General features: G+C 40.9%; 2 protein-coding genes and 1 non-coding gene across 4 annotated transcripts in view; 1 reads left to right on the top strand and 2 right to left on the bottom strand.

Annotated features, from left to right (window-relative positions):
* Window positions 1–15123, top strand: part of gabbr1a (gamma-aminobutyric acid (GABA) B receptor, 1a) — a 96257-nt gene extending 81134 nt beyond the window's left edge. For both annotated transcript variants that reach the window (XM_014991415.2, XM_088014328.1), the window contains 5 exons: window positions 1037–1130; window positions 3187–3314; window positions 4670–4798; window positions 5683–5826; window positions 11093–15123. In XM_014991415.2, the coding sequence (XP_014846901.2) occupies window positions 1037–1130; window positions 3187–3314; window positions 4670–4798; window positions 5683–5826; window positions 11093–11377 (780 nt within the window). In that variant the 3' untranslated portion in view covers window positions 11378–15123. The remainder of the gene's footprint in view (window positions 1–1036; window positions 1131–3186; window positions 3315–4669; window positions 4799–5682; window positions 5827–11092) is intronic.
* Window positions 7559–7631, bottom strand: trnav-cac (transfer RNA valine (anticodon CAC)). Its single transcript has one exon. It is a non-coding gene; the product is annotated as a tRNA-Val (tRNA).
* Window positions 15124–15968: 845 nt separating the features above from the next.
* tnfb (tumor necrosis factor b (TNF superfamily, member 2)) lies at window positions 15969–18004 on the bottom strand. Its single transcript, XM_014991362.2, has 4 exons — window positions 17720–18004; window positions 17575–17629; window positions 17428–17487; window positions 15969–16767 (listed from the first exon to the last, which is right to left on the bottom strand). Exons 1-4 carry the CDS (start codon window positions 17906–17908, stop codon window positions 16322–16324), a joined length of 750 nt encoding a protein of 249 aa, XP_014846848.1. The 5' UTR covers window positions 17909–18004; the 3' UTR covers window positions 15969–16321.
* Between the last annotated feature and the right edge of the window lie 8423 nt (window positions 18005–26427).

Here is a 26427-nt window from a genome sequence, read left to right as displayed (position 1 = left end):
ATAAATCAAACAAATTTGGTTGAACCAGGAAAACAGTTTAAATCAGAAAGTAAACAGCTAAACGCTCCGAGTCCTGCAATAGAAATAGAAACATTTTTAATGTTAAAAAAATGCATTATTTTAAATTATTAATTAATATCTGTTTGGATCCTGTGGAGCTGCAGGTTCTGCTTTAAGATATTTTCTCCATAAGTGGAATAATCTGCCAGTACTTTTCTTTATCAATATTTAGGAATTATTGATTTATCTGTGTAAGTTAGTTTTGTCTCATTTTGTACTGAAATATTTGCAGTGGAAACTAAAATACTTTATAAGTTTTGTGTTTTTGCAGAAAGTGTTAGTTTAGAGTGTGAACACATGGAACCAGGTTATTGGTTTTCAAATACATATTTCTCTATAAATTAGTTTAATTTGACATGGTGGGTTAGGGTCACACTGGATGAATTCACCCAGCCTGATTGTCAGGGGGAGAATAAATCTAAGCTTTACTCCAGTCAGACTCAATCTCATATTTCCTGTGTATTGGATGTCTGGTATTGTCTGTGTGAGCGGTGGGAGGAACCTTTGGACCCGATGGGATCGACCCGCCGGGATCGACCCGACGGGATCGACTCGACGGGATCGACTCGACGGGATCGACCCGGTGGGTCGATCGACCCGACGGGATCGACTCGACGGGATCGACTCGACGGGATCGACCCGACGGGATCGACCCGACGGGATCGACCCGACGGGATCGACCCGACGGGATCGACTCGACGGGATCGACCCGACGGGATCGACTCGACGGGATCGACCCGACGGGATCGACTCGACGGGATCGACCCGACGGGATCGACTCGACGGGATCGACCCTGCAGCTCTCAGCTTCATGCTTATGTTGAATTTTTCTGCTGCTGTCTCATCGTTTATTTTCTCTCCTCTTCCTCCTTCCTGCTCTTTCCTCTTCCTCCTCTCTCCTCTCTCCTCCTCTTCCTCCTCTCTCCTCCTCTTCCTCCTCTCTCCTCCTCCTCCTTCCTGTCCGCCGTTTGAGCAGAAGTTCACCAGGGAGGCTCCTAAAGAAGACCTGGACGTCCTGATCCAGCCTCTGCTGGAGCACTGCAGCTCTGAGAAGATGAACACGTGGCTCGGTATCTGTCCTCTCCTCTCCACCGTTTCTCTCGCCCTTCGTATCTTTGTCACACACACACACACCTACGCACACACACGCACACACACACGTCACGACCTTTCACAGTGAATTAAACGTGTCTCTCATCACAGTTGGGTTTGATTCCAGCTTTCACTCCGGCTTTTCACCCTGGTTTCTTCCCCAGCTCTCTGTCTCTGCTGCATTTTGTATCTGCGCTTATGAAAGAGAAATGGTTCTGAAATTCAAACAATGTGGGTCACAAACTGGGCCAATGCCCCGTCGCTCCCCCCTCAGAAGGAAAAGATGGAGGAGTAATTTCAGGCTGCATCAGGAAGCGGCGGGCAGTCGGAGGAGCGCTTATCTTAAACGCTTCGCCGTTTTTCTCCCATCTTTTTTATATTTGCCTCTGGCCACATTTCAAATCTGTTTTTTTTTTTTATTACACCTCAGACGTTCCTAAAACAAATTTAATAGTGCTGTTTTATTATATCTTGTAAAAGTGGCCTTGATTGGTGAATTAATTGGAGAATTTTTCTCCAGGTTAAAATTTGCAGAAGCTCCAGGATCCTGAACTGAAACACAAAAAGTGCTGCAGAAATCCTGCTTAAGTTATTCTAGTCGTTTCATTTGTAAATAAATGTTAGTTTATGCTAAAGTAAGGAAATGAGTTAGTTGTGTTTCCTTAATGCAGCTGTTAGACCGGCCGTCTTTATTTCTCAGGTTTTCTCAGACTTGCTGCCTGAAGGAGATGAAATCCGTTCCTGTGGATTTACTAACATCACTGACTCTGGAAACCAGACATTTCTTCTCACATGGGATAAACATGTCTGATTATTACAACACTTTAATCAATTAGCTGTGCAAGTTTTTCCTTTTAAGGTTTTTAATTTTCTTAAAAGGTTTTTATTCTCAGGTTTTGTTTCCAGGTCAGTGAACAGCATTAGCATGTAGCATCAGCTCCTGCTACTTATTTAGATTATGCTGATTAACAATAAATCTATCAATGTGGCAAACAAAAATATCAAAATGATTTTTAACACAAAATCAGTTCAGTCATTCTGACACATTCTAACATAAACTTTCCAATTTGATCCGTTATAAAACATTGAATTGCTAATAAGTGCAGCTGGTTAATGGCCACTGATTAAACAGCAGCGAAATGAAACGAACATTAATGGTTGACATTATGAATTTATCATGTATAAAGAGTAATAAACTGCTGATCGCTGATTTCCTAAGACTGAAATGAAAATGATTCAAAAATGAAAAAAGTGTTTTATCACACAGTTGTCTTGTTTTGCATTTTGAACATCCATTAAATATAATCCCTTTAAATTCCTTTATCTTGGTAAAAAAAAAATTAAAACTTTTTTTTGCATATATAAGCATGTTAGCATTAGTACAGAATTTGCATTTGAAATCAATTGAAGATGTTCAAATGTAGTTGTAAAAAATGAAGTTAATTATTTTAAAAGTTTAATAGATAAAAGTACTTTCTTTTTTTACATGGTCTGTTTTAATCAGTTTATTTTTGCTGGATTTGGCAGAAAAACAGTAAAATCATCTTTCCAAACCTAACAAAGCCGTTCGGATGCCCGAAACCAGCTGGACTAAATCTGGTGGAAGAAATTCAGGTTTAGATGCTTTAAGTTTCACCCTGCTGCCTTTCTGAGGATCTTTTTTCTTAGTAGATTAAAACTCTGTGAATCATTTCCTGCAGGAGGTGATTAATGACGCTGTGGTGGAACAGCGAAGGTCACCTTCACATGACCCTTCACAGAACACGAGGAAAAACCTGGATTTACCCCTGAAACAGTCGTTCTGATGGACTTAGTGACATATTTTAGTATTTTAATATTTTATTGAACAGTTTATTCAAACAGTTAAATGTATTCATGCAGTTTTATCAGTTCATTCAAACTTCACTTCATTTTCAATCATTCAAACTTCACTATATCAGAGTGGAACAAACTGATCTGTTTAAAATAACTGAGACATATAACATTTATTCACTTCATGTTTTCCTGCTCTAACCGTTCTTTATCTTCTGCTAGGCGTGGTTTATGGCTACAAGGGTCTGCTGCTGCTCCTGGGTATTTTTCTGGCTTATGAGACGAAGTCTGTCTCCACGGAGAAGATCAATGACCATCGAGCCGTGGGGATGGCCATCTACAACGTAGCCGTGAGTCCAAACAGAAACTCCTGTCTGCTGCGCTGCTTTGCTGCAGTCTGCAGCACTTTGAGCAACAATACAGCAGCAATAAGGAGCCATTTTTACTGCTTCACAGCACAAAATGGCCATAGTTTATCTGTCAGTGGGTTCATCACCGTTCTGCAGTCCGTTCTCATGGAAGACATTTATCTTGACCTCTAGCAAAGACTTGAACAGAGCAGAGGGCAGAGTTAGCTAAAGGTAGCCTAAACTTTGCTTGTCGCTGCACAAACAGGCTGAAGCTCCTGATTGGAGCCAAACAGGAAGTTGGAACAGATTTCAGCAGCTTGTTGTGAAGTTTTCCTGCAGAACAAAGGAACAGATTCCTGCTAAGCTCACAGCGCAAACTACCGCTTTGTGCCGCAACGACACGGTTATCTCTGAAGACGTTTGTTAACAAACATCAATAAAATCCAACTTCTATTGTGCTGCGGTCTGTTGCTGCTTGTGCACACAGTGCAGCACTTCGGCTTTATTCCTCAGCATAAATAATAAGCAGGATGTGCACAGCGGGACGCAACTGGACGCACCGCGCCTTCTATAGATCTGCTCCGGCCTTTTGCAGGAAAATGCAGCAATTTGGCTTCTGAAGGGGAGCGTTAATGCAGCTAGCCGTCTGTCGTAAACATCTTTCAGGGGCGGCTGATACCAAGTGAATCACCTTAAATGGAGGCACCTAGGATGCACTTTCAGCTGAAATAGGTGCCATTATGTTCTCCATAGCCACTTTAGAGAAACACTCACTGCCATTTCCTGACACGGTTGACATGGAGCGACTTTGGAATGGATGTAAAATGTCTGAAAACAATAAGTGGTTTCTGCCACTTCTAACTCCAGAGGAGTTCAGAGCCACTTTCACACCAGGCTGCTGTGTGTTGTTCAGACATGTTTCTTCTTCTGGACTGAATAATGAATTAAAGAAGCTCTTTAATGAGTGCCTGCATCCGCCTAACTGTGCTGATTTGTTGATTAAAAAATAAATTTATGTTTAACTTCAAATAATTTATAAGGACAATAAAAACAGCCTGTGTGCTCGCTTCATCACTCGGCCCCACAATGAGAGACAAGTTAGAAGTGTGTGTTTAGTGTTATGATGCACACATTTCAGTTTTATGAAGATGTCAATAGTTAATGGGGTCTGCAGGGGAGCATCTTCCTCTCCGCTCAGCTGTGAGCTTCAGGTTCTGATGAGACGCCGACGCCGGCCGCCGCCTCGGTCATGACTTTTTAATGCTGTTTTCACTCGGGATTCCTCTCCGGAATGATAAACAGATGCCTGATGCTTTTATGGATGCGATTCTGTCCTTTGTTTCTAACTGGTGCAGGTGCTGTGCCTGATCACGGCGCCGGTGACGATGATCCTGTCTTCGCAGCAAGACGCCTCCTTCGCCTTCGCCTCGCTCGCCATCGTCTTCTCTGCTTACATCACTCTGGTGGTGCTCTTTGTACCGAAGGTGACTGATAGCCTGATAGCCTGAGGCAAACCGTCAGTCGCTCACAGTAGAGTAAAAATGAAGGTCAGACCTGTCAGAACAAAGTTCAGACTGAGCGGATGAAAATTCAGATTTCAGTATTGTGAGTGAAGTGCATCTTTCTCTTCATGTCTTCCTGTTTGTTAGAAATAGTATTGCAATGTCAAGGTGAAGAGGGAAATGTTAAGCATTGGAAAGAAAACTAGTTTTGTGCCTAAAAAATACAACTTTAAAGACGGTACGACATAGAAGACTTTCTGCAACAGAAGCAAGTCAAAACTACATCAAACTCAAGTTTACAGTTGTGAAACCAGGAAAACCTGCAGGAAAAACTGACTTCACAAAAACTGGTGCAGATATTTAGAAAGAAATATCCCATCAGCAGATCCATCATCAGAGGGGCCAGAGTCCCAAAAAACGTCCTCAGTTAAGAGTAGCACTACTTCAACATATTTTCACTCAGATAAATGTTTCCATGCAAATCATTATTCAGCTAAGAGTAAAGAAATATTTGGTAAAAACCCAAATAAAGAGTTTAATTTAGTTTATTTACTGTTTACATTTAGCTGCAGCACACATCACTTCACTAAAAGCATTTATAAATGAAATAAAACTAAAACATTCATTTGTTCTTCATTTATTGAAGTTACACTGAGTAGGGTTTCCAGAAATGTTACTCCAGTAAGAGTAGCAGTACTTCATAATAAAGTTACTGAAGTAGAAGTAAGAAGGAGCAAAAAGTATTTTTCCCCAAAAGGTTACTCATACAAATGTAACTGAGTAAATGTAACTAGTTACTTCCCAGCTGTGTCCATCATTTCTTTGGTTGGGTTCCTGACCCTCCTGCTCTTTGCTCGGCGGTGCAGATGCGGCGCCTCATCACCCGCGGCGAGTGGCAGTCAGAGCAACAGGACACGCTGAAGACCGGATCGTCCACCAACAACAACGACGAGGAGAAGTCCAGGCAGCTGGAGCGGGAGAACCGGGAGCTGCAGAAGATCATCCAGGAGGTGAAGGAGCTTTAACCAGAACCCAACCAGAACCGCTGTTATCTAGCAACTAGCTAACAGCGGTTAGCTGTACTCTCCCATCAGAACTTCTTGTTTCTCTGTGGGTTTTCCGGTTCTGGATGAATTTACAGAACAGTGTTGGGTTTTAGGTATAACTCAGAATACTGTGATCAGGTTCTGACCCAAACGGGCTGAAAGTTACAGCGAACTGCATTATTTAAAACCTAATATTTGGGTGAACCGTGGTGTGGACATCCGTCGATTAGCAGATTTACTCCACATCGTTTGGAAATTTTTTTGTTGTGCTAATGTGCACAAGGTAATCGCTTGGTGCAACGCTACCCGACACGCCGGTGTTAGCAAAGCAGCCAATCCAGGAGAGCCATTAATTTTTCTTTGTGCTGATTGGTTGTTCCCCCAAACAGCAGAGATAAGCTAAACCAAGGGTGTCAAACTCAATTTCACCGAGGGCCACTTCAGCATATTGGCCCCCCTCAACGGGCCACATTGACGGTACAGATCAGGAGTGGATCTTTACTAAAACACCCCAGACAAAAGGTTGACTTCCCTCATTCAGGTCTGTAGAGGCTTATAATGAGTCAATGGTCCAGGTGTGTTAGAGAAGGAACCATCTAAAGCTGCAGATGGTAGCTCTGGAAAACTAGACTTGGGCAGCCCCAGCATAAATGTATGAAAATACAATGTTAAAAATAAATTAAACACCTCATATTGTTAAATAACTGGTTTTATGTATTGAAGTTTTAAATATTACATTTGAGTTTCCCTGGGTGTAAAATTACTGCTCAGTTTAAAAATTACAATATTTAAATCAGTGTTTAAAGGTGAGCAAGCAAATAATAAAAACAAGTCACATGGCCAGCATTTTTTTTTGAAAAACATTGGAATATAAGCACTTTTATCAAATCTTCACTGTGGTAAGATCATGTAAGTTCTTCTTAAATCCATGGAAACCCAACAGTTTGTAAGGTAGGTTAGTTCAGCAGGTTGGAGCACTGTGCTGGTAATGCTGAGGTCATTAGTTCAATCCCCATATGGGACAATTCATGTCTAAGGTCCTTCAATCAACACTTTACAATAAATAGGCGTTCAAAAACAAAATCAACACTTCAGAATTAAAAATGGTTCAAAAATAAAATCAATACTTACAAATAAAAATAGTTCAAAAATAAAATAGACACTTTACAATTAAAAAATGTATTTTTGAACCATTAAAAATTGGTTAAAAAATAAAATCAACTGTTCAAAATTAAAAATGGTTCAAAAATACAATCAACAGTTTAAAATGTATAATGCGGAGACTTAGAAACCGCTGGAAGTAACTCATCCAGCGGCTTTAACAAGCTTTGTAAGCTTTGATTTCAAAGAAGCCGACAATGAAGTCGATTAGCAAATGAACCATCACCAAAGAGGAAGGCTCTTATTGTCTCACTGCACCCCAAGAGATGCATAACATACAAACACCATTTCTGTCTGGTTTCGAACCAGAGACCTTTTGCATGTAAAGCAAACGTGATAACCACTACACTACAGGAACTGAACTTCTCTGCTTTGTTTCAGTTTGAGGTTCCAAAGTTGATTATGTGAGATGCAACGCATGAAAATTTCAACTGAGGTTTGCACTCATATGCCTGGATTCAGAGTACAGACCATGACACCACAGGACCTTGTTGACCTTTAGTAAACACCTGTGATGAATAGAACATGCAAAATCTGTTTCTGTCTGGTTTCGAACCAGAGACCTTTTGCATGTGAAGCAAACGTGATAACCACTACACTACAGGAACTCCTGCTCTTTGCAGTGTTCCTGGTAGATGATCCACATTTTGTTGGTGACTAATGTCAACGATGGGCATGGAACAAAGTCAAATACTTACAGATCCTCTCAGAGAGCACAGTAACTTGGTGAACAAACTGTCAGACTTATACTTGTGCCTAATTTCACATTACAGTCCATAAACTAAGCCTGGGATCAAAAAATGTATTGAAGCAGAGACAAATGGTTCTACAGAGACTTGGCTAAATGGCTATAAAATAAAATCAATACTTACAAATAGAAAAGGGCTCAAAAATAAAATTAACACGTTAAAATAAATATCTGAAATACAATCAACACTTGAAAATTAAAAATGGTTCAAAAATAATATCAACACTTCAAAATAAATAATGGTTTAAAAATACAATAAACACTTCAAAATACAAAATCTCTGGAAAATAAAATATTATGTATGTTGTTTTGAAAAACAGAACATAAGCACTTTTATCTAATCTTCATTGTGGTAAGATAAGTTCTTAAATCTATGGAAACTCAATAGTTTGTAAGGTAGGTGAGTTAGCTCAGCAGGTTAGAGCACCGTGCTGGCAATGCTGAGGTCATCAGCTCAAACCCCATATGGGGCAACTCATGTGTAAGGTCCTTCAATCAACACCTTACAATAAATAAGGTTTCAAAAACAAAATCAATACTACAAAATAAAAAATGGTTCAAAAATAAAATCAACACTTCAAAATAAAGGGTTCAAAAATATAATCAACACTTCAAAATAAAGGGTTCAAAAATAAAATCAACACTTCAAAATAAAGGGTTCAAAAATAAAATCAATACTTCAAAACTAAAATCAACACTTTACAATTAAAAAATGTCTTTTTGAACCATTAAAAATGGTTCAAAAATAAAATCAACATTTCAAAATGTATAATGGTAACTTTCTGTCTGTTCAGTCCATAAACTAAGCCTGGGATCAAAAAATATATGGATGATGCTATTAGCAGAGACAAATGGTTCTACAGAGACTTGGCTAAATGGTTAAAAAATAAAATCAATACTTACAAATAAAAAATCGTTAGGAAGCGCATTACAAACCTTTGGTTGAAATGGCGCGTTAAATTCAAGTCTCCCTTACAGACCGGAGAAAACTAAAGAGAATGCAACGTGTTAATCCATTTGAGGAGCCGGTAGTTTATCTTGAGGAAATAAATGACAATGCAAAAGTTAATTAGACTGTAACATGCGCAGTCCGCTGCTCAACCACTGCGGACGCGGCTCCGCTGCTGCAAAGACTGAGAAACCGCTGGAAGTACCTCATCCAGCGGCTTTAACAAATGGAGCCTTCTTAGTGTGATGCTATTTTAAGTAAAGTCGCTTAATTTAATTTCTTAAAAGTTATTGGGGCCTCAGTCAGTGGTTTTTGTCACTACGAGAAAATGTAGATGCATTTATCTGTTTAATTTGTGATGGCATCTGGATTCACGGTGAATATTAACTAAACCGCATAAAATGCGACTAAATAGCCGATGTTAATATGATTGTAATTTCACAGATAAAAATAGTACATGACCGATTTTTTTTTTTATGTTGTCGGTCAAGATAACGTCTAGCGCGACCTGCCGCCCTGACACCAACTCACACACATCTTCATTCACAGTCTTACTTGTAAATCGATTTTTCTTTTCTTGGACGTTTTGATGTTAGCTTGTCGATGTCTCAGTTTTATTCGCTGGGAAAATCAATAAGCAGCTTGAGGTGACTCTGCTGCTGTCTAGTGGCGAGAAGCCCTAATGTTAGCTGGTAACAATCGGAATGCATTGTGGGAGATGTAGTTTGTAGTCAATTTGTGCTCAAAACCTATTTTAAGTCAGTCATCGGCCTATAAAATGCAGGGGGGCCACATGTGACCCACGGGCCTTGAGCATTACACCATAGAACTTCCAATTGGTAATTGAAGTAAAGTAGCTTCGATTTCAAAGAAGCCGACAATGAAGTCGATTAGCAAATGAACCATCACCAAAGAGGAAGGCTCTTATTGTCTCACTGCACCCCAAGAGATGCATAACCTACAAAAACCATTTCTGTCTGGTTTCGAACCAGAGACCTTTTGCGTGTAAAGCGAACATGATAACCACTACACTACAGGAACTGAACTTCTCTGCTTTGTTTCAGTTTGAGGTTCCAAAGTTGATGATGTTGATGACGCAATATGAAAATTACAACTGAGGCTTGCACTCAGATGCCCTGATTCAGAGTACACACCATGACACCACAGACCCTTGTTGACCTTTAGTAAACACCTGTGATGAATAGAACATGCAAAATCTGTTTCTCTCTGATTTCGAACCAGAGACCTTTTGCATGTAAAGCAAACGTGATAACCACTACACTACAGGAACTCCTGCTCTTTGCAGTGTTCCTGGTAGATGATCCACATTTTGTTAGTGACTAATGTCAACGATGGGCATGGAACAATGTCAAATACTTACAGATCCTCTCAGAGAGCACAGTAACTTGGTGAACAAACTGTCAGACTTGTGCCTAATTTCACATTACAGTCCATAAACTAAGCCTGGGATCAAAAATGTATTGAAGCAGAGACAAATGGTTCTACAGAGACTTGGCTAAATGGCTATAAAATAAAATCAATACTTACCAATAAAAAAGGGCTCAAAAATAAAATTAACACGTTAAAATAAATATCTGAAATACAATCAACACTTGAAAATTAAAAATGGTTCAAAGATAATATCAACACTTCAAAATAAATAATGGTTTAAAAATAATATCAACACTTCAAAATACAAAATCTCTGGAAAATAAAATATTATGTATGTTGTTTTGAAAAACATTAGAATATAAGCACTTTTATCAAATCTTCATTGTGGTAAGATCATGTAAGTTCTTAAATCTATAGAAACTCAATAGATTGTAAGGTAGGTGAGTTAGCTCAGCAGGTTAGAGCACCGTGCTGGCAATGCTGAGGTCATCAGTTCAAACCCCATATGGGGCAACTCATGTGTAAGGTCTTTCAATCAACACTTTACAATAAATAAGGTATTAAAATGGTTCAAAAATAAAATCAACACTTTACAATTAAATCTCTTTTTGAACCATTAAAGAAACGGTTGTAATATACACAGCACGCAATGCAACAATCCCCAACACAGAAGCAAAAACCACAATGGGGGTTATGTTAAAATGTAATTATTCCACCAAATTCATAATCGCTTTTATTTTAGCACAAATGTTGTTTTCATATGAAATTCCAGTTCTGGTTTAGGATAAAGTCCATTGTGCCCGTTGTGGTTGCCTGTTGTTGCTGCGTCTTGCCCTCTGTGGTTGTATTGTTCCTTTTGTTGGTGTGTTTAACAGGTAGTTTACGTTAATGCTTTGTGACTTGGACAGAATAAAAGTGAGCAGACAAAGTACTCTGCAGTCGCTAGAAGACTAAAGCTCTCCTGTCATCGGGTTTTCTAGAAAGAAGAGAGGGTGTCTGCACTTCGCAACCAGCTGGCCGAGCGTCAGGCAATACGCAACCGCCGCCAACCCACCTCAGGCCAGAATCAGAACCACAACGCCCCGCCGCCCGCGTCCCAGACCGATCCCAAGTCGCTGCTTCCCCCTCCGGGATACCCCAACCCCACCGCGGACAATCACTCCCTGCCGCCATCCTTCTCCAACTCGTCCAGCCTCTACCCGGCGGACAGCAAGATGAGCCGCAACCACTGTCACAACAGCCAGATCCCGCTGCTCTACAAGTAGGCGGTGAGGCGAGGGGACACCGGGGGGATCAGGGTGGGGCTGGGGGTGAGGGGGTGGTGGACACACAAAACACAAACGGGACACGACTGAGACGGTCACTCTGCTGGGCAGGAGTCCACAGGTCAACACCCGTCCTCACCGTTCTGCATCCAAACCCAGAAACGAAGCACACATGGCAGCCGCAGCCAGCGTCTCTGACCTTCAGAGGTCAGAGGTCGTCTGAACGTTCACGCTCTCCACGGAGACGGGGATGTTCTTGGAAAAACGTGCGTGTTTGTGTTTTTCTGCGATTTCGTCTCTGTCTGGTTTGTTCCTCATGCAGTAGATGGTTTTTATCGTTCTGTAATATTTGATCTGTTTGTCATGGAGGTGTCGTCTGATTCTTTGTTCACTTTTCAGGAGAAAACTGAAAGCTACGGACTGATAAAAGCAATGTACAGATTTTATTCAACGTTCCCGGGAACGCGGCGTTTATCCAAAAGTTGTCATGTGATTTATTTATTAGCCATACCCTAAAGGTCAGGGGTCAGCATGTGTGGATGTCTGTTGTCCAGACTGCGTTTCAATATAAACCTTGACGATAAATGCAGAGCAGAAGAGATGAACTGGGATATTTCTGAACCTTCATTAGTTTTTCATGTTTTTTTCTTGGGGATTTTTAATTTCTTGTGATCTAAGATTGTTCAGTTATGAAAACACACACAGTCTCACATCCTGCTGAGTTTCTGCCCCGGTTCTGGTGTTTTAAAATCAGACAAACGAGAAACTTCCTGCTTCATTAAAGCCTCATGAGGGATGTGCAGCTTGTTGTTTCCTGACATCAAGATCAGGAACAAATCAGCGGATAGGATCCAATCATAATCTGTAAATGATGGAAGAAACTGAACTTCCTTCAGTTCAGGTTTACGCAACAGAACAGAGACATCCTGCTCATCAATGTGTGTCTCTCTGAAGTCCAACATGCTGCAGGCAGAAACCTCATTCCCCTGTGGAGGACATGTAGGACAGCTGCTGACCTTCCCAGGGGTGGAAGGTCGTAAGTTCACCCTGAGGTCAGACGATAAACGTACAAACCACAAAAACCTAATTCTCCTCAACCAGTCGGAGAAACCTGAACATCAGGGCCGACTGGAGGCTCCTGATGGACACATCCTACCGACTGACCAGCACGGTGGTGGAGGGATGATGCTCTGTGTACCAAACACAAAAGTTTCTTTGTTCTGATGCGTAAACCAGAGGAACTGATACAGAACATCTTTACTTTTTCAACAAAGCTTCGACTCTTGCATCATCTCACCTTAGAGTAAAATCAACTTTTATTTTTGCAGATAAACTTTCTGAATTGGTCCTTAAAGTTTCTATATTTAGGTTTCTGTGTAAATTTCTTTAATTCTGCAAATTAAGCCTAAAACTGTGTCAGTGCTGCCCTCTTTGGGTGGAAAGGTGGCTACTGCAGTTGAATTCTCCTTTTGCTTTATGTCACTCAGTGACGCCCCCTGGTGGTGAGTCAGGAGGTGGAACAGTGAGCCTGGCGTTTCACATGTGATTTATTTCTCATGTGAACACGCCGTGGAGCGAGTCTCTGCTCCAACTGCAACACCACATTATGTAATAATGTAAAAAGATCAGACGTTCAATTGTAATAAAACATCATTAAAATCATGCTTCCTAATAATCGACACAATCTAATAAAATATTTTAAGTTGAACAACATGTTGGTTAATCCTGAAGGTTCTGGACCAAAAGCTGCATTTATTGGCCAAAGTTTCAATGTAAATGCAGATATGATCTACAATATGATTATTAGAAATATGATGATTAGGAAGAACACAAACAGTTTATTACATAATATGCCACATTATTAAATCATCATTTATAAAAAATGCTACCCCCATATTTTTTAATAATCGTTTCATAATCTAATAATATCATTACATAATGCGGCAGAAAGTATTGCACGGATTTTAATAAGTTTTGCATCAATTATTACATAATTTGGTTTTAATTATGTTTTTGTTTTTTTCATTTTTAAACCCAGTTGATTTTTTACATAACGTGACTTTAAAAGGACGACTGAGAGAGAGACTGACTGCAGAGGTGAGGAGGAGCGAGGGGCTGACGGCAGAACCGCTGGTTCTGGACAGACCAGAACCGCCGCTGGTTCTGGACAGACCAGAACCTCTGCAGGTCACCAGAACCTCTGCAGGTTCTCGTCCTGATCACTGGGTTGTGTCTCGTAGCTCCGCCCACTTTGATGGATTTGAAAACACTAACATCTCCCACACCGTCCTGAACGCATCGTTCCTGAAGCGCTTCCACCGACACATTTTTATGCAGCTGAAGTTTCTCGTTTATTGTCTGAGCTCAGTAAACATCCCAGGACTTGTCTTCAGAGGTTCACACAACCTTCAGGATATAAAATACTGTAACTGACCTTTGACCCCTGTCATGTTGTAAATTGGTCATTCAGGTCTGGGTCAACAGTTCAGCAGCAGAAAAACGTTTGGTGAATTATTCTGAATCCAGATTAACGTTTGACTGCTGTTGATCTCAGCTTGATGTCAGAAAGATGCAGTTTTAGATTCAACAGCAGGAAAAACTCCTCCTGAAACGGCCTTTAAGTGAGCCGAAGACTCTAAACGTGTTTATTCACCTGATTTAAAAATCTAAATGAAATGTTTAAGCGGCTTGACATTTTCTTGGCTTCAGCTTAGTTTGCTCTCTTACTGCAGAATATAGAAGATAATAATCATAAATCAGCAGCACCTTGCTAAACGTCTCACACCCCTGAACATTTTCACATTTTAGCTTCATCTTGTTTTACTGGGACTTTATCTGAGAGATCAAAACAAAGTAGTCCAAATTTTCAAGTGCAAGGAAAATTTTGTTTTTTTCTAACTGGTTTAGATCTGAAAAGTGCGGCATGCCAGTGTAAAGAGCACCTGTGCGTGAATAGCTTGTAGAATTCAGGTGAAGCTCAGGTTTTCTTCCTGGACTGTCCGGATTTAGCTTCATCTGTCCACATAGCATGATGCTGCCACCACCATGCCAACCATAGGCGACATGTAGTGTAAAACGTCGACTGAAGGAGCTTCTTCTTTGTTCTGTTTCCCTTATGTGGCAAATTGCCGACTAATGGTTGCCATGGCAACTTCTCACAACTCTGCACTACTTTCTGCTGGCCATGAAATCCTAAAAAGCTGCCTGAGGTCTGTGGGAACATAAAGGGAAAGTCAGTGGGGTGTGAGAACTTTTTGCAAAGCTTTGTGAATAAACGCATGATTTCTGTTGCACTTCATCTTTGTGAGCTTTTTCTAATTTTATGAAGATGTTCATAAATAATTTCAGTTTTTTTCCTTTTTGTCCTTGAATGTTTTGCAAACGTGTCAAAGTTAAAGATGAAGGAAGAGAATCTGTTTTATTCTGAAGGAACGACCAATAAGCTCCATCCGCAGGTAAAACTAGTTCATCAGATATTCTCCAGCTGCTGGCTGTGAATCTGCACTTTAGCCCAAACGATGATGAACGTTCAGTTTTACAGTTTTAGCTCAGAGGGTCGGATTGTGTAACATACGAATGCAGCAAACCACAAGAAATGTTCTATTATCCTGCACATGTATGCTAATAAACATGGATTTGGGGATATTTGTACACACTATATCTAAAGATCTTAAATGTTAATATATTTCAGAGTATGTGTATGCTAATATGTGGTAATATGAATAAATAGTTTTTTCACTGGACAAGCCGTCTCCTGTGGCTCCACTAGGGGTCACCAGATGTCTGTTTTCTGACTTCCTGAGACCTTTCCAGGGGTTTATCATTTGAGGTCAACAGTGTTTGTGTGGAGGCATTTTTCTGGATGCCTCCACAGTGGGAACAAAAGGAAGAGCTCATTAAGCAGAAAGTTGGGTTTGTTTTCAGCCTCATTACCGGGACGATGGGCGCAAACGCAGACAAATCGCTCCCACTGCTGCCACTGTTAGTGTTCAAGTGTGTTTTTAGATGATGGTGGTGTGATGCAAACCAGCTGTGGTGTAGTCCCATGATCCCACAACACACACACACACACACACACACACACACACACACACACAGAAAACAGCTTCCCGTGTCGTCTCAGTTTCCAGCTGATTGAAGGCAGAGTGTGTGGTAATGGTGGCTGAGGAGAGGAGGAAGGTTGCAGGGTGTGTGACTGCGTGTGTGTGTGTGTGTGTGTGTGTGTGTGTGTGTGGGTTGTGAGGGGGCGTCACCGGGGAAAACCCGATCTGGGCTGAGACTTCTGCGGGCCTCCACCTGACACAGCAGTCAGTGGGTCACTGAAAACGAGCAGGAAATTCCCCTCCGCTGCTGTGAGCTAACAAAGGAAGTATCTGCTGGCTGGGGAGGAATTTCAAACAACTTTTGCCAACTTTGTGTGAGTGTGTGTGTGTTTAAGAGAGTATGTGTGTTTGAGAGAGAGGGTGTGTGTGTGTGTGTGCGTGTGTGTGCGTGTGTGTGTGCGTGTGCGTGTGTGTGTGTGTGTGTGCGTGCAAACTGGAACTTCCAACTCAGCTTCAAGTCTCTCTCAAGTCTCAGAAATCTACTTCAGTTTTTGTTAATTTTTCTGCATTTTTATTCATATTAAATATAATATTAAACCAAAAATCCCACAAATTTAAATACCAATAAATATAAATAAATACATAAATGTAAATAGTGGAGAAATACACTTCAATCTGCTACAGCAGAAGTCTAGTCTTACAATCTGAGATCAACATAAATAAAGTCAAAAAGTGCCTAAAACAGAGATAAAGTTTCAAACTGTTACAGTTCATAAAGTCTAGTTCCATCTCCATGGAGATGTTAGCATTTCTACATCACCTTCAGACTGAATAAAAGTATAAAAATGTGCATTTTTTTAAACCCTGTCCAGGATCAGTCTCTTAGTATCACAGCAGTGGCTCAAAGCGCGAACACGCCAAAGAAGGTCTTGCCCTCGTCCGTGTCCAGCTCCTTCAGCTGGTTGGTCTCCGTCTCCAGCGTGTCCCCTTTGTCCAGCTGGAACACGGCGCCCAGGTAGATGGTGCTGTAGCAGCCGTGGCCCGACCGCTCGCCGTCCTCCTGGACGTTCTGGCAGGCCGACCTCACGGCGCTCAGTAGGGACACCTTGGTTCCGATGGCCTGAGACATCCTGCGGACGCGGTGGCTGAGGGACGGCGGGCGCCACTCGTCCTCCTGGTCGCTGGACCGGGACACCCGGAAGGACACCTGGCTGTAGACGAAGTACAGGCCGCTCTCTGGGATGATGATCTGGTTGTTATGGAGACGGAAACCGCCCTGAGAGAAGGCCTGGCCCACGCGGTCGCGCCACTCCACGGCCGTCGCGTTGCTATTTTCGTCGTAATGACCTGAAAAGATTCACAAGTTAAATCTCTGCCTTGGAGCCGCAGGTGGGTCAACACTGCAAAAACATCAAATATTACCAAATATTTCTGTCTAGTTTTAGTGCAAACATCTCAGTCCGCTTGGTAAAACATAAGAGCTTATTTTAGGTAAATCATTTCTTAATCTTGAATAAAAAGTTCTGCTTCCACTGATGGATTATTTCACTTATGTCTTATTATGAGTGAAATAATCTCCCAGTGGAACTAGAACGTCTTTATAAATATCAAATAATTATTCATTTAAAACAAACTCCTGTATCTTCCTGAAAAAACTCAGATATTTGCACTGGAAACTAGACCAGAGATGCCTGGTAAGATTTTGTGATTTTGAAAAATGTTTGTTTTTCCTGATTTTGTAGTTATTCATATCAATTATTTTAATTTTGAGCCTGAAAATATCAAAATTCCCACATAACTCCATGTTTTGGTCCATCTGATGTCATTTTTAAACATTAAATGATGTTTTGGTCAGTCATCAGTACTTCATTAGACTTTATTTTTCCATGAGTAATTTTTCTAATGACTAATTTTTACGTTAACTTTTGTAAAAACATGTTGAAGGAGTGAAACTCTTCCTTCAATAAAACGTCTGGGAGCTCTGGGTTGCAGCCGGCCGGGACTCACCTTCTAGATGAATGGCTGCTTTTGCCTTTTTGCTCATTTCTTTCAGCGTGGAGTGAGCACCTGAGGAGGAGAAGACAAATATGAGCTCAGGTGATCTTTAACAGAAGCTTTCTGTCTTCATGTGAATAAACACCAGCTGATGCTCACCTGCTGCCTCGTCAGAGTCCATTCTGATTGGTGCTGCTGTGTGTCCTGCCTGCGTCTGGAGGAGAGGAAACATTGATTAAAAACATGCTCCAGAGGTGAAACCAGACTTCAGATTAAACCCAGACATTCAGGAGGATCTCCTTACTGTTGAATGTGATCTTTCGAGCTGGTACCAAACGTAGAGCCGGGCGCCTCCAAGGCAAAGCGCCAGTAAGAGCAGCACCGCCAGCACCTTCCACAGCCACCCTGTGGACGACTTCTTCTGCACCAGGACCTCCATCCTGTCCTGAGGCCCGGCCTCCACGTCACCCGCTGTGATTTTGTATCCCGTCATCCTCTGGTGTCCGACTGAAACACTTGGCAGTCTGCTGGAGCCGGCAGCCCTCTCTGCTTACGCCTGTCTTTGGGTTAGAATGAACTTCTGCCAGCACGCCTCGTAGTATTTATGCAGTGGCGGCTGCTCTTGCAGAAGGGAAACTCCAGTTATGTCACAGAGTGAGCGGAGAGAGGCCGCAGCTGCAGCAGTGCGCCGCAGAGGAAAGAGAAGTCAGAATTTCTCTGTGTGTGTGTGGAGCGTTGCGCCACGGCGGGAGCTGCGGTTTCAGGACGGGAAAGTGGATGGAGTTTTTAAGTTGGGCAGATTGATCCACAAACACGCAGACATGAGACAGACTCAGAGCTGAGGTTGGAGCCTTCAGATGCCATAACAACAAATAATCCACACCTCAGTCCGCAGTAATCTGCTGCCGGCTCGACCTGCGCAGCCGGAATCAACCCAGGAGTTCAGTTTTCACTCCAGCAGTTTATCTCTGATCTGATCTGTGATCAGTTTAATGCAGGGCTGAAAGTTCAGAAACCACAAATACAACAAACGGATGGTGAAGGATAAGCTCCACCACACAGTGAGCAGGATGGAAAACATAATTACTGTATTAATATTAATATTTACTCAACAGCCAAAGATATGTTTTAAAAAATACACAAAAGGAAAGTGAATCAGAAAAGCCATCTGTTGCCTTAAAGTGATTTCTTTTTCTGTATGAGCTGATGTTTGTGTCTTTGGGTGAAAATCCTCTGGAAGTTCTGTTCAGTCTGAAAAGCAAAACCTGGCAGCTCCCCGCTTTCTGTTTCACAACCTGGAGGTGGTGCAACCCACCCGTCCGGCCGGTTCTTCCTCCTCTAACGCTCCCTTTTCAGTCAGATTCAACCCAGCGGATATTTGTGTCCTCTGTTTCAGTCCGGAGACGTTCATATCGATCAGAATTGATGGATTCTTTAACCAAATACGCCTGGCAACATTATGCATTTCAATCAAATCAAGAATTTTATATTAAACTAAAAACATGCCAATGCAACCTCTGCATGAATCCAAATTCTTCAGCTTCCCTCTTTCAGTGTTATGAGGTTTGTTTTGATGCTCCAGCTGTGACAGAGTGAGGAGTGAAGCTGCCTGCAGCAAAAACAGAGAGAATAACGTTTGTGTTTCCTGATCTGGTGTGGAAGCAACAGCATCTGACTGTAAAACTCATAAAAACCACAGAAGAAACGCAGAGAGCAGATCCAGCATCAGAGGAGCAAAACCGCAGCATTTCTGCAAAGAGCAGACCGAACATGGGCAGAACCTCCAGAACCACACAGATCCAAACGATCAATGATTCATGATTATGGGTGATTACAAACCAATGTGAAGAAAAAATGTCTGCTTGAAAGGCAGGAACCTTCTTTGGAATGAGATTTTGTCTGGGATAAACAGAGTAAAAATCTAAGAAATACTGGTTGCTATGGTTATTCCCACAATCTGAGATTAAACACTGAAAATAAGACATTCCAAGTTAAACAAAAGCACATAATCTCTAAGCATAATCTCAGCTCAGGAAGGTTTGGTAATCCGATGATTCAGGATTTAACAAGACCAGCTTGGTTCTGTCGGCTGAACGCCTGAAACGCGGCTTCTTGTTACCCACAGCATCTGTTTGATCTGATAAAGACCTGATCAATTAATCCATCAAGCCAATTAATCTCAGTCCTGTTTTTGGACTGTGAGGAAGTCGGAGTACCCAGAGAGATCACTGACATGCAGAGGGAGAAACAACAGAAAACCTTCAACCTGTAAGATAAAAACTGTTCCACCAATCGACGCAGTAACTGCATCACTTCAGAGGCTGAGCGGCTGTAACGGACCGTTAGCTCATCATTAATCATCAGGTATCATCGCTTCCAGTTTCTACTTTTATCCGTCCGTCTCTGGTTCTGGACCCTCCTGCCTTCAGGTTTCTCCTCTGCAGAAAAAACAACGTGTTGATGTATTTATGGAAATGTTCATGTTTAAGCCCACAACCTAAATGTGACTGGTTTCCTTCAGGAGCTTCACTGGACTCTTTCTGATGGTTCTGTTCAGGTTCTGTTCAAGTTCTGTTCTGAACCTGAATAGCTATTGTAAAAACACGGATCAGAAAAGTCATTTAAATACATTAAATATTCCCTGCTATCTTGTAAATGATGTCACACAAACACAATGTTGAGCATATAAAACGTATTCACCCATTTTTACACTTTTTATTGTTTTTATTAATCAATCATGATCAACAGAACTCGACCGTTTTTTTTATTTTTATTTTTTACCAAAAAATACGAAGAGCCAATTAATGTCAAAGTGAAAATGGATTTATACAAAATGTAAATGAGGACAATTAATTACAAATATTTAATATAAAATAAGTGATTGGTTCATCGTTGCATCACTCCAACCAATCAGAGAAGAGCTCATTAAAACGTATCAGTCAGGGGAAGCTGCACATCAATCCACACAAAGGAGCTTCTACTAATTACTCACTGAAAAGGGTGAATATTAATGTAATCACATATTTTGTCACAATTTTATTTAATTCTCAATTTCTAGAAATTATTTTGTTTATATTAAAGTGGATTTTTTTTTTGTTTTTGCAAAACCCAGTTTTGTTGATCCTTATTGATTTGTAGATGTTTAGTTGTGTGTTTTTGTTTCATTCACCTCAAAGTACACCAAGTATTATTCATTAATTTTTTAAAAATAATGCATTAAAAACTGTTTGCACATCCTTGTTGCCGACGGCGACAGCTCATCGGACCGTTGGTGGTTCTGTTTGGTTCCTGCCACGTTGGAGCTGCTAAGGCAGATCTTTAACCTCCGGTCGGCTGTGATGTTGTTGCCATGGTGATAGTGATTAAGAACCATGAGTTGTGAGGCGTCTTCGCTTTAATCAGACATGAGCAGCAGCTGCTAACAACGTCTTCCTTCCAGTGAATCACCAGAATGACACCCTCACATTTCCAAATTTGTTTCTGTTAATGAAATGTTTTATTTTGGACTCCGCCCCCACGCATGAACGTCCTTCCTGTTGCTGACCTCTGTCCTCCATCTTGTTCTCCTCCAGCCTCCTCCCCGGACCGCAGCGGTCCAGATGTTCCAGCCGGTTCTGTCGGACCGCTTCCACTCTGCTGCCACCAGAAGCTCCTCTCAGCAGGATCTGCACATCCTGCTTCCAGCCAGGTTCTGATGGTCGTGGTGGTTCTGGTGGTCCTGATGGTTCTGATGGTCCTGATGGGACCACCAGAACCACCAGAACCAGAACCACTCTGGGTTTCTGTGATCTCTGCTGTATCCAGATTAAAAACTTTGTGTCTCATCTGGTTTCTATAATCAGAGCTTTAATTATTTTTGAGTATTTTATTTTATTCTTAATAAAATGTTTTTGTGTGTTTTTCTTTTATTCTGTAATAATTTTTGGTTTATTTTATTTATTTATTTTGTTTGTTTTACTTTGTGACGTTTCTTTTCTATCCTTTTTGTTTTTATGGTCGTATATTTATTGTATTAAAAAATAAACTGGTCATTTTTTAATTCCTTTGTTAAATGTGTTATTATTTAACTTGGGTTTTACTGTTATTTATTTGTTGTTTTATTATTTCCTTCATTATTTGTCTGATTTTTTTGTTTCTTCTTCCTTCATTTATCTGCCATTAAGATTTCATTTTTTCATATTTTTAAAATTTCTTTGAATAATAGTTTAGGGTTATTATTGTGAAATATCATTAATAACAACAGTAACAATAATAATATTAGTAACATGAGCAATTGTTACTGTTATGATTATTAGGTAAAAAGAGATTTTCCCTCAATTTATTTTATTTTCAATGTTTTTTTAATCTGCTATTTAATCGATATTTTTATTGATTAATTCTTTTGCTTCTCTGCTCATTTTGCATGCTGGTGAATGTGCTGATTTTCTGAGGGAGTCTTAGAAGTAGCTGCTAACTGTGGCCCATGGGATTGTGGGTAAACTGTGTGTGGGCCGCTGGATGTTCAGCACGATGACTTTATATCCACACTGTAGTTTAAACCCAGTTGGGAAACTCTTCCTTTCTGTCTCACCTCGACTTATTCATTCCAGCGTTGCAAACACAATCCGACCACAACAAGTTGCCGGATGACATCATCCTCACCATCATCATGCAGCACCCACATGCCATACAAACAAACAAACACACAGGTTGCATCTTTACGTTTCCTGCGACTCACTCCCCCACCTTTCGATTGTTCAGATGGAGATTAACTGAGCGAAGATCTTGGTTTTGGTATCCGGCGTGTTCAAACAGCACAGGAAGCTCCTAAATAACACGTTCGCTCCCTAAAGGTCAGTAAAAATCCAACCCAACTTTCATTCTCTTTGAGCAGGTGTAGAGCACACATTCTTGGAAACACATGCAAATAATCCCAACACTTTGTGACATTAAAGTGCTTTTAAGAGAGCTGAGGTGACTCATGCATCTCCATGATTCATCTCACAGAAGAGAAATTACTGAACTGTAGATCAAACCTCTGCTGTCAGGTTAAGGTTAACATTATTTCTGTATGCCAAGAAAAATGAGGGAATTTTTTTATTACGAATTTAAATGGAAGATTATTGTGCCTTCAAACAATATGAGAGAGCCAACATGAATCAAAGGCCAATCAGGGAAGAAGAATTCATATCAGATTTGAGCGTCGACTCATGAACATGAAGTGGAACTGATCAGTCACGATAACTTCAATACGTTTTCAGGGAAAAAGGGGAAGTTTGCAGGTCTGAGAAAATCATCCCTCCTATGAAGTAAGGAGGTGGAGGGCAGTGGTGGGAGGACTGGTGCTCTCCAAAAAATACATGTCATCATGAGGAGAACACGGTGTGGAAACACTGAGGCAAACATCAACCAGGAAGTTAAAGCTCAGCCCTATAAATGGATCCTTTAGAAACCAATAAATCTGTTACAAAGCTGCAGTGTGTAACTTTTAAAACATGTTTTAAAACTGCTATCATGTCACCGCAGTGTAATATGAGAGACAATCTGTGAAAAGATCGACCTCCTGTCTGAGCTACCGACTGAAGAAAGGCACCAATCAGAGCCAGGAGGCGGGTCTTAGCGCTGTCAATCAATGCTGCTCAATGTGCCAGTGGCAGAGCAACAACTAATGTTACAGGAAAACTGTTTATCCACCATCACTGGAGGCTACGCTAACTAGCGATAGCATTCATGACAGGCTCTGCTGTAGCCTGTCAGGTAGCTATCAGCTGCAGCATAGAAGAGACTTAGGAGGAGCAGGTGGGCATGAGAGTGATTGGCAGCGCTAAGACCCGCCTCCTGGCTCTGACTGGTTGTTTCTGACTGAGGTGGATTTCTAGATCTGGGAGAAGGAACAGGAACTCATTTTTCCACAGATTATATCTTATTACACTGTGATGACATAATAATTTTAACAAATATGTTAAAAAACATTTCTTTATAAAAATTACATGCTGTAGCATTTTCACCTGCTCATCGTTCTGGCAGTTAAATGAAGGTTTTCACTAAATACCTGAAAGTTTTCAGTGTATGTAAATATGTGGTTTCTGTATGTTATTACTGCCCCTCTTTCATCATCAGCCCACAAATATTCTCTCACACATCAAGGCTGCTGACTCCTTCAGTTTGAGCAACCTGCTAAACTGAAGGAGTCAGTTTAGCAGGTTGCTCAGTTTAGCAGGTTGTTTAGCAGGAGTCAGTTTTTTCTGCTAAATTATTGAATAAATAAACATATGAGCTCAGCAACAAAGTTATTTATAGTTTTTAATCTATAAATTAAAAACTCTTCAGGTCCTTCATCAGATTGGTGTAAAGTGTTTTTCTGTCCATTCAGTTTTGCAGTTTCAGGAACTGCTGATCAATTATTGAACTTCCTTAGAAATATGGGTGCTAGCATTAGCATTAGCAACATGTTTAGCATTGTTTAGCTTTGTCGTCCACACAAATACAAAGATTCCAGGCTGGAACCTTTGTATGCAAAATTGCATAAAACATTTTTTGAAGTGTTAAAATCGACGTAATTAATCAAAATGAACACATCATAGTTAATAAGTTATTGCTTTTTTACTCCGTTGTATTTCTGCCCGTCATTTAGAACGTTTTTGTCGTCTCCTGTGTAAGCAGAGGAAAGAAATAAAAACATTAAATCAATCAGGATTTCTTAGAATATATGGAATAAAAGATTTGCAAACATTCTCCAGTGGCAGAAATAATGAAACCGTGAAATGCATTTTATTGGATTTTACCGTCTTTTTGGGGCATATTCTAAGCATTTTAGTGTTTATGACAGGCTGGTTGTACCACCATGAAATATACAAAAATGCTCCTTAATAAGGTGCTAGAAAAAGTGTAAGAGTAACCAGGAACATCTTCAGCTTTATGATGCAGAATGAAGCACAGTGCTTACCCTCCCCCACATGTTGCTATTCACTAGCAGTTAGCTGGCTCAATCTGGACTACTGACCGTAGCGTTTCCTCAGTGTTTGCTCTAAGGATGAAAACTACCAGTGGAAAGCACTGCTAGCTAAAGTTTCTCTATCCTGAAGTTCTAATCATTTTCAGTAATTCTGCTAATACCAACATGTCATTTAGAAAAAGCTAATGCTAAAATGCTAAAGCAGTGACTGCAGGAAGTGGTTTTATTCTGGAACAGACCTTTCATTAATGGTTTCAGCTTTATAGTTATTGAGTTTCTCCAACTCTGCTGCTCATTTTGCCTTGTTGGCTGAAAGCGGTTCGACTTCGATCAGAAAGACATCAGTAGATTTTAAACCGATTACTGCATTGATTGTCATTAACCACAACTTTGCCATCGATATCGAAGTTTATTCAACTGAAAGTTTCCAGTAAGTTAGCACTTTAAAATTTATTAGGAAAAGTTAATTTAGAGGAAACTAAGTTCGTTAAGCATCTTCAAAGTTAAAAAATAATGAAGTGCTACACGAAAAATGATCTCTGCTGATAGTACATAGCAGAAGTTCCCTCATTCAGAAAACAATAAACAAATGATATATGTATCATTATAATTAATAAAATTATTAATATTTCATGTTGTTTTATCATCTGTTTGTGTGAAACCGTAACAGAGCAGGTGATGTTTTAGTTTATGTTTTGTTTGTTTGCTATAGCTGTCACATAACCTGGGAGGGTGAGACATCCAGAGCTCTTTTGTTCTGAGAATGTAGAAATGAAATCATTTGTATCAGCCTGGCTGATCTGTAAATCCTGACAGAAAACTTTTCCCAGTCGGAGGTCGTCAGCAGATCGTGACTCAGGCTCCCATGGGATTCCTCCCTGACACAAATCCCTCTTTTCATCGGCCTCGGGGAAAACAGAGCTGGACAAACTCTCCTGTATCCACCTGCCCTTCTCCCCTTCACCCCTCCTCCAAACCCCCGCTGACGTGTTTCTGTCCTCTAACTCTGCCTGTTGTTATCGGCACGGCCTAAAAAAAGCTTTCTTTTGTTCTTTGCAGATTTTTATCAAAGATTGCATCATTTTAATCCCAGAGAAGTGCAGTAATCACACAGCTGAGCCCAAGCAGTCTGCTGCCACACATTACATCAGACCTGGAAGGGATGGAAAGGGGAAGCGTGACGGGGCGAGGGAAGTGGAAGCGTAGGAAGGAACTAGTTGTAGGCGAAGTGGAGGCCCTGTTTGTGTAAAGAGCGCCAGTTTCAGATTCCCTCAGTGACACACTCACAGGTCGGCTCTTTAAGAAACAATCCACATCAGAAAGGTTCGGTTTTCCCTGTCATCACTCGCTGCACCGGTGGCAGCGTGTGTGTGGGCTCTGACGGAGCCGCTGATTGGTGAGCAGAGAAACGAGGTCAAAGTCGGGTTCAACCACCGAAGCTGCGTGGCTTCAGCTCCTCTCGGCGCCGCAGCACCGCGGCCTACAAACCTCTGGCAGGAAGTCTGGGCTCAATTACATCGCAGCAGCCTGGATTCAGCTTCACTTCATGAACTGCACTGATTTCCTTTGTTTTTTTATCTTTATTCTGTTAAAGTTGGTAAAATTATAATTGTGAACTTTAACTGAATCTGATTTGGCACCAAAACTCTCCTCAGTTTCACTTTGTTTCCTGTTTTCGACCTGAACACAGCGTGCGCTAACAGTTTAGCACCTTTCTGACACTCGGTGAGGCTGAACTTCTACATGAACGCCACCTGGGCAGGAAATTACACAAACACATCTGATCAGCCTGAACAGTTCAGATTTTTAATTACAGATGGTTAAACATTTAAACACTGAAATGAAGAATCTTCTAGAACTGAAACATGTCAGATTCCTGATTTAATTTGTAACTGCTGACAGTTTTTTTTCCACGTTGGTATTTTAGGGTCTCTTAGTTGTTAGCAGCTGTTACACCTCAGCATGTTTGAGCTTTGGATCAATTATCTGCTTGTCTGATATTGATCACAACAGGAATCAAAGAAATATTCATCTGAATTTGTTTTATTTTTAAGAAAGGAAAGTTTATTTCCACAAAA

Source organism: Poecilia mexicana, unplaced genomic scaffold (assembly GCF_051168715.1).
Source record: "Poecilia mexicana isolate PSO_F unplaced genomic scaffold, ASM5116871v1 scaffold_16, whole genome shotgun sequence".
NCBI classification, from domain to species: domain Eukaryota; kingdom Metazoa; phylum Chordata; class Actinopteri; order Cyprinodontiformes; family Poeciliidae; genus Poecilia; species Poecilia mexicana.
Note: the sequence above shows the minus strand (reverse complement) of the source record. Positions and strands in the feature narration are given on the sequence as shown.

What these genes read in the sequence shown, in the direction of transcription:
- tnfb (XM_014991362.2), bottom strand. Translation starts at nt 17,908, where the DNA reads ATGACGGGATACAAAATCACAGCGGGTGACGTGGAGGCCGGGCCTCAG. An exon ending in TCGAAAGATCACATTCAACA is followed by an intron (nt 17,630 to 17,719) that starts GTAAGGAGATCC and finishes CCTCTCCTCCAG; the next exon opens with ACGCAGGCAGGACACACAGC. An exon ending in GGACTCTGACGAGGCAGCAG is followed by an intron (nt 17,488 to 17,574) that starts GTGAGCATCAGC and finishes TCTCCTCCTCAG; the next exon opens with GTGCTCACTCCACGCTGAAA.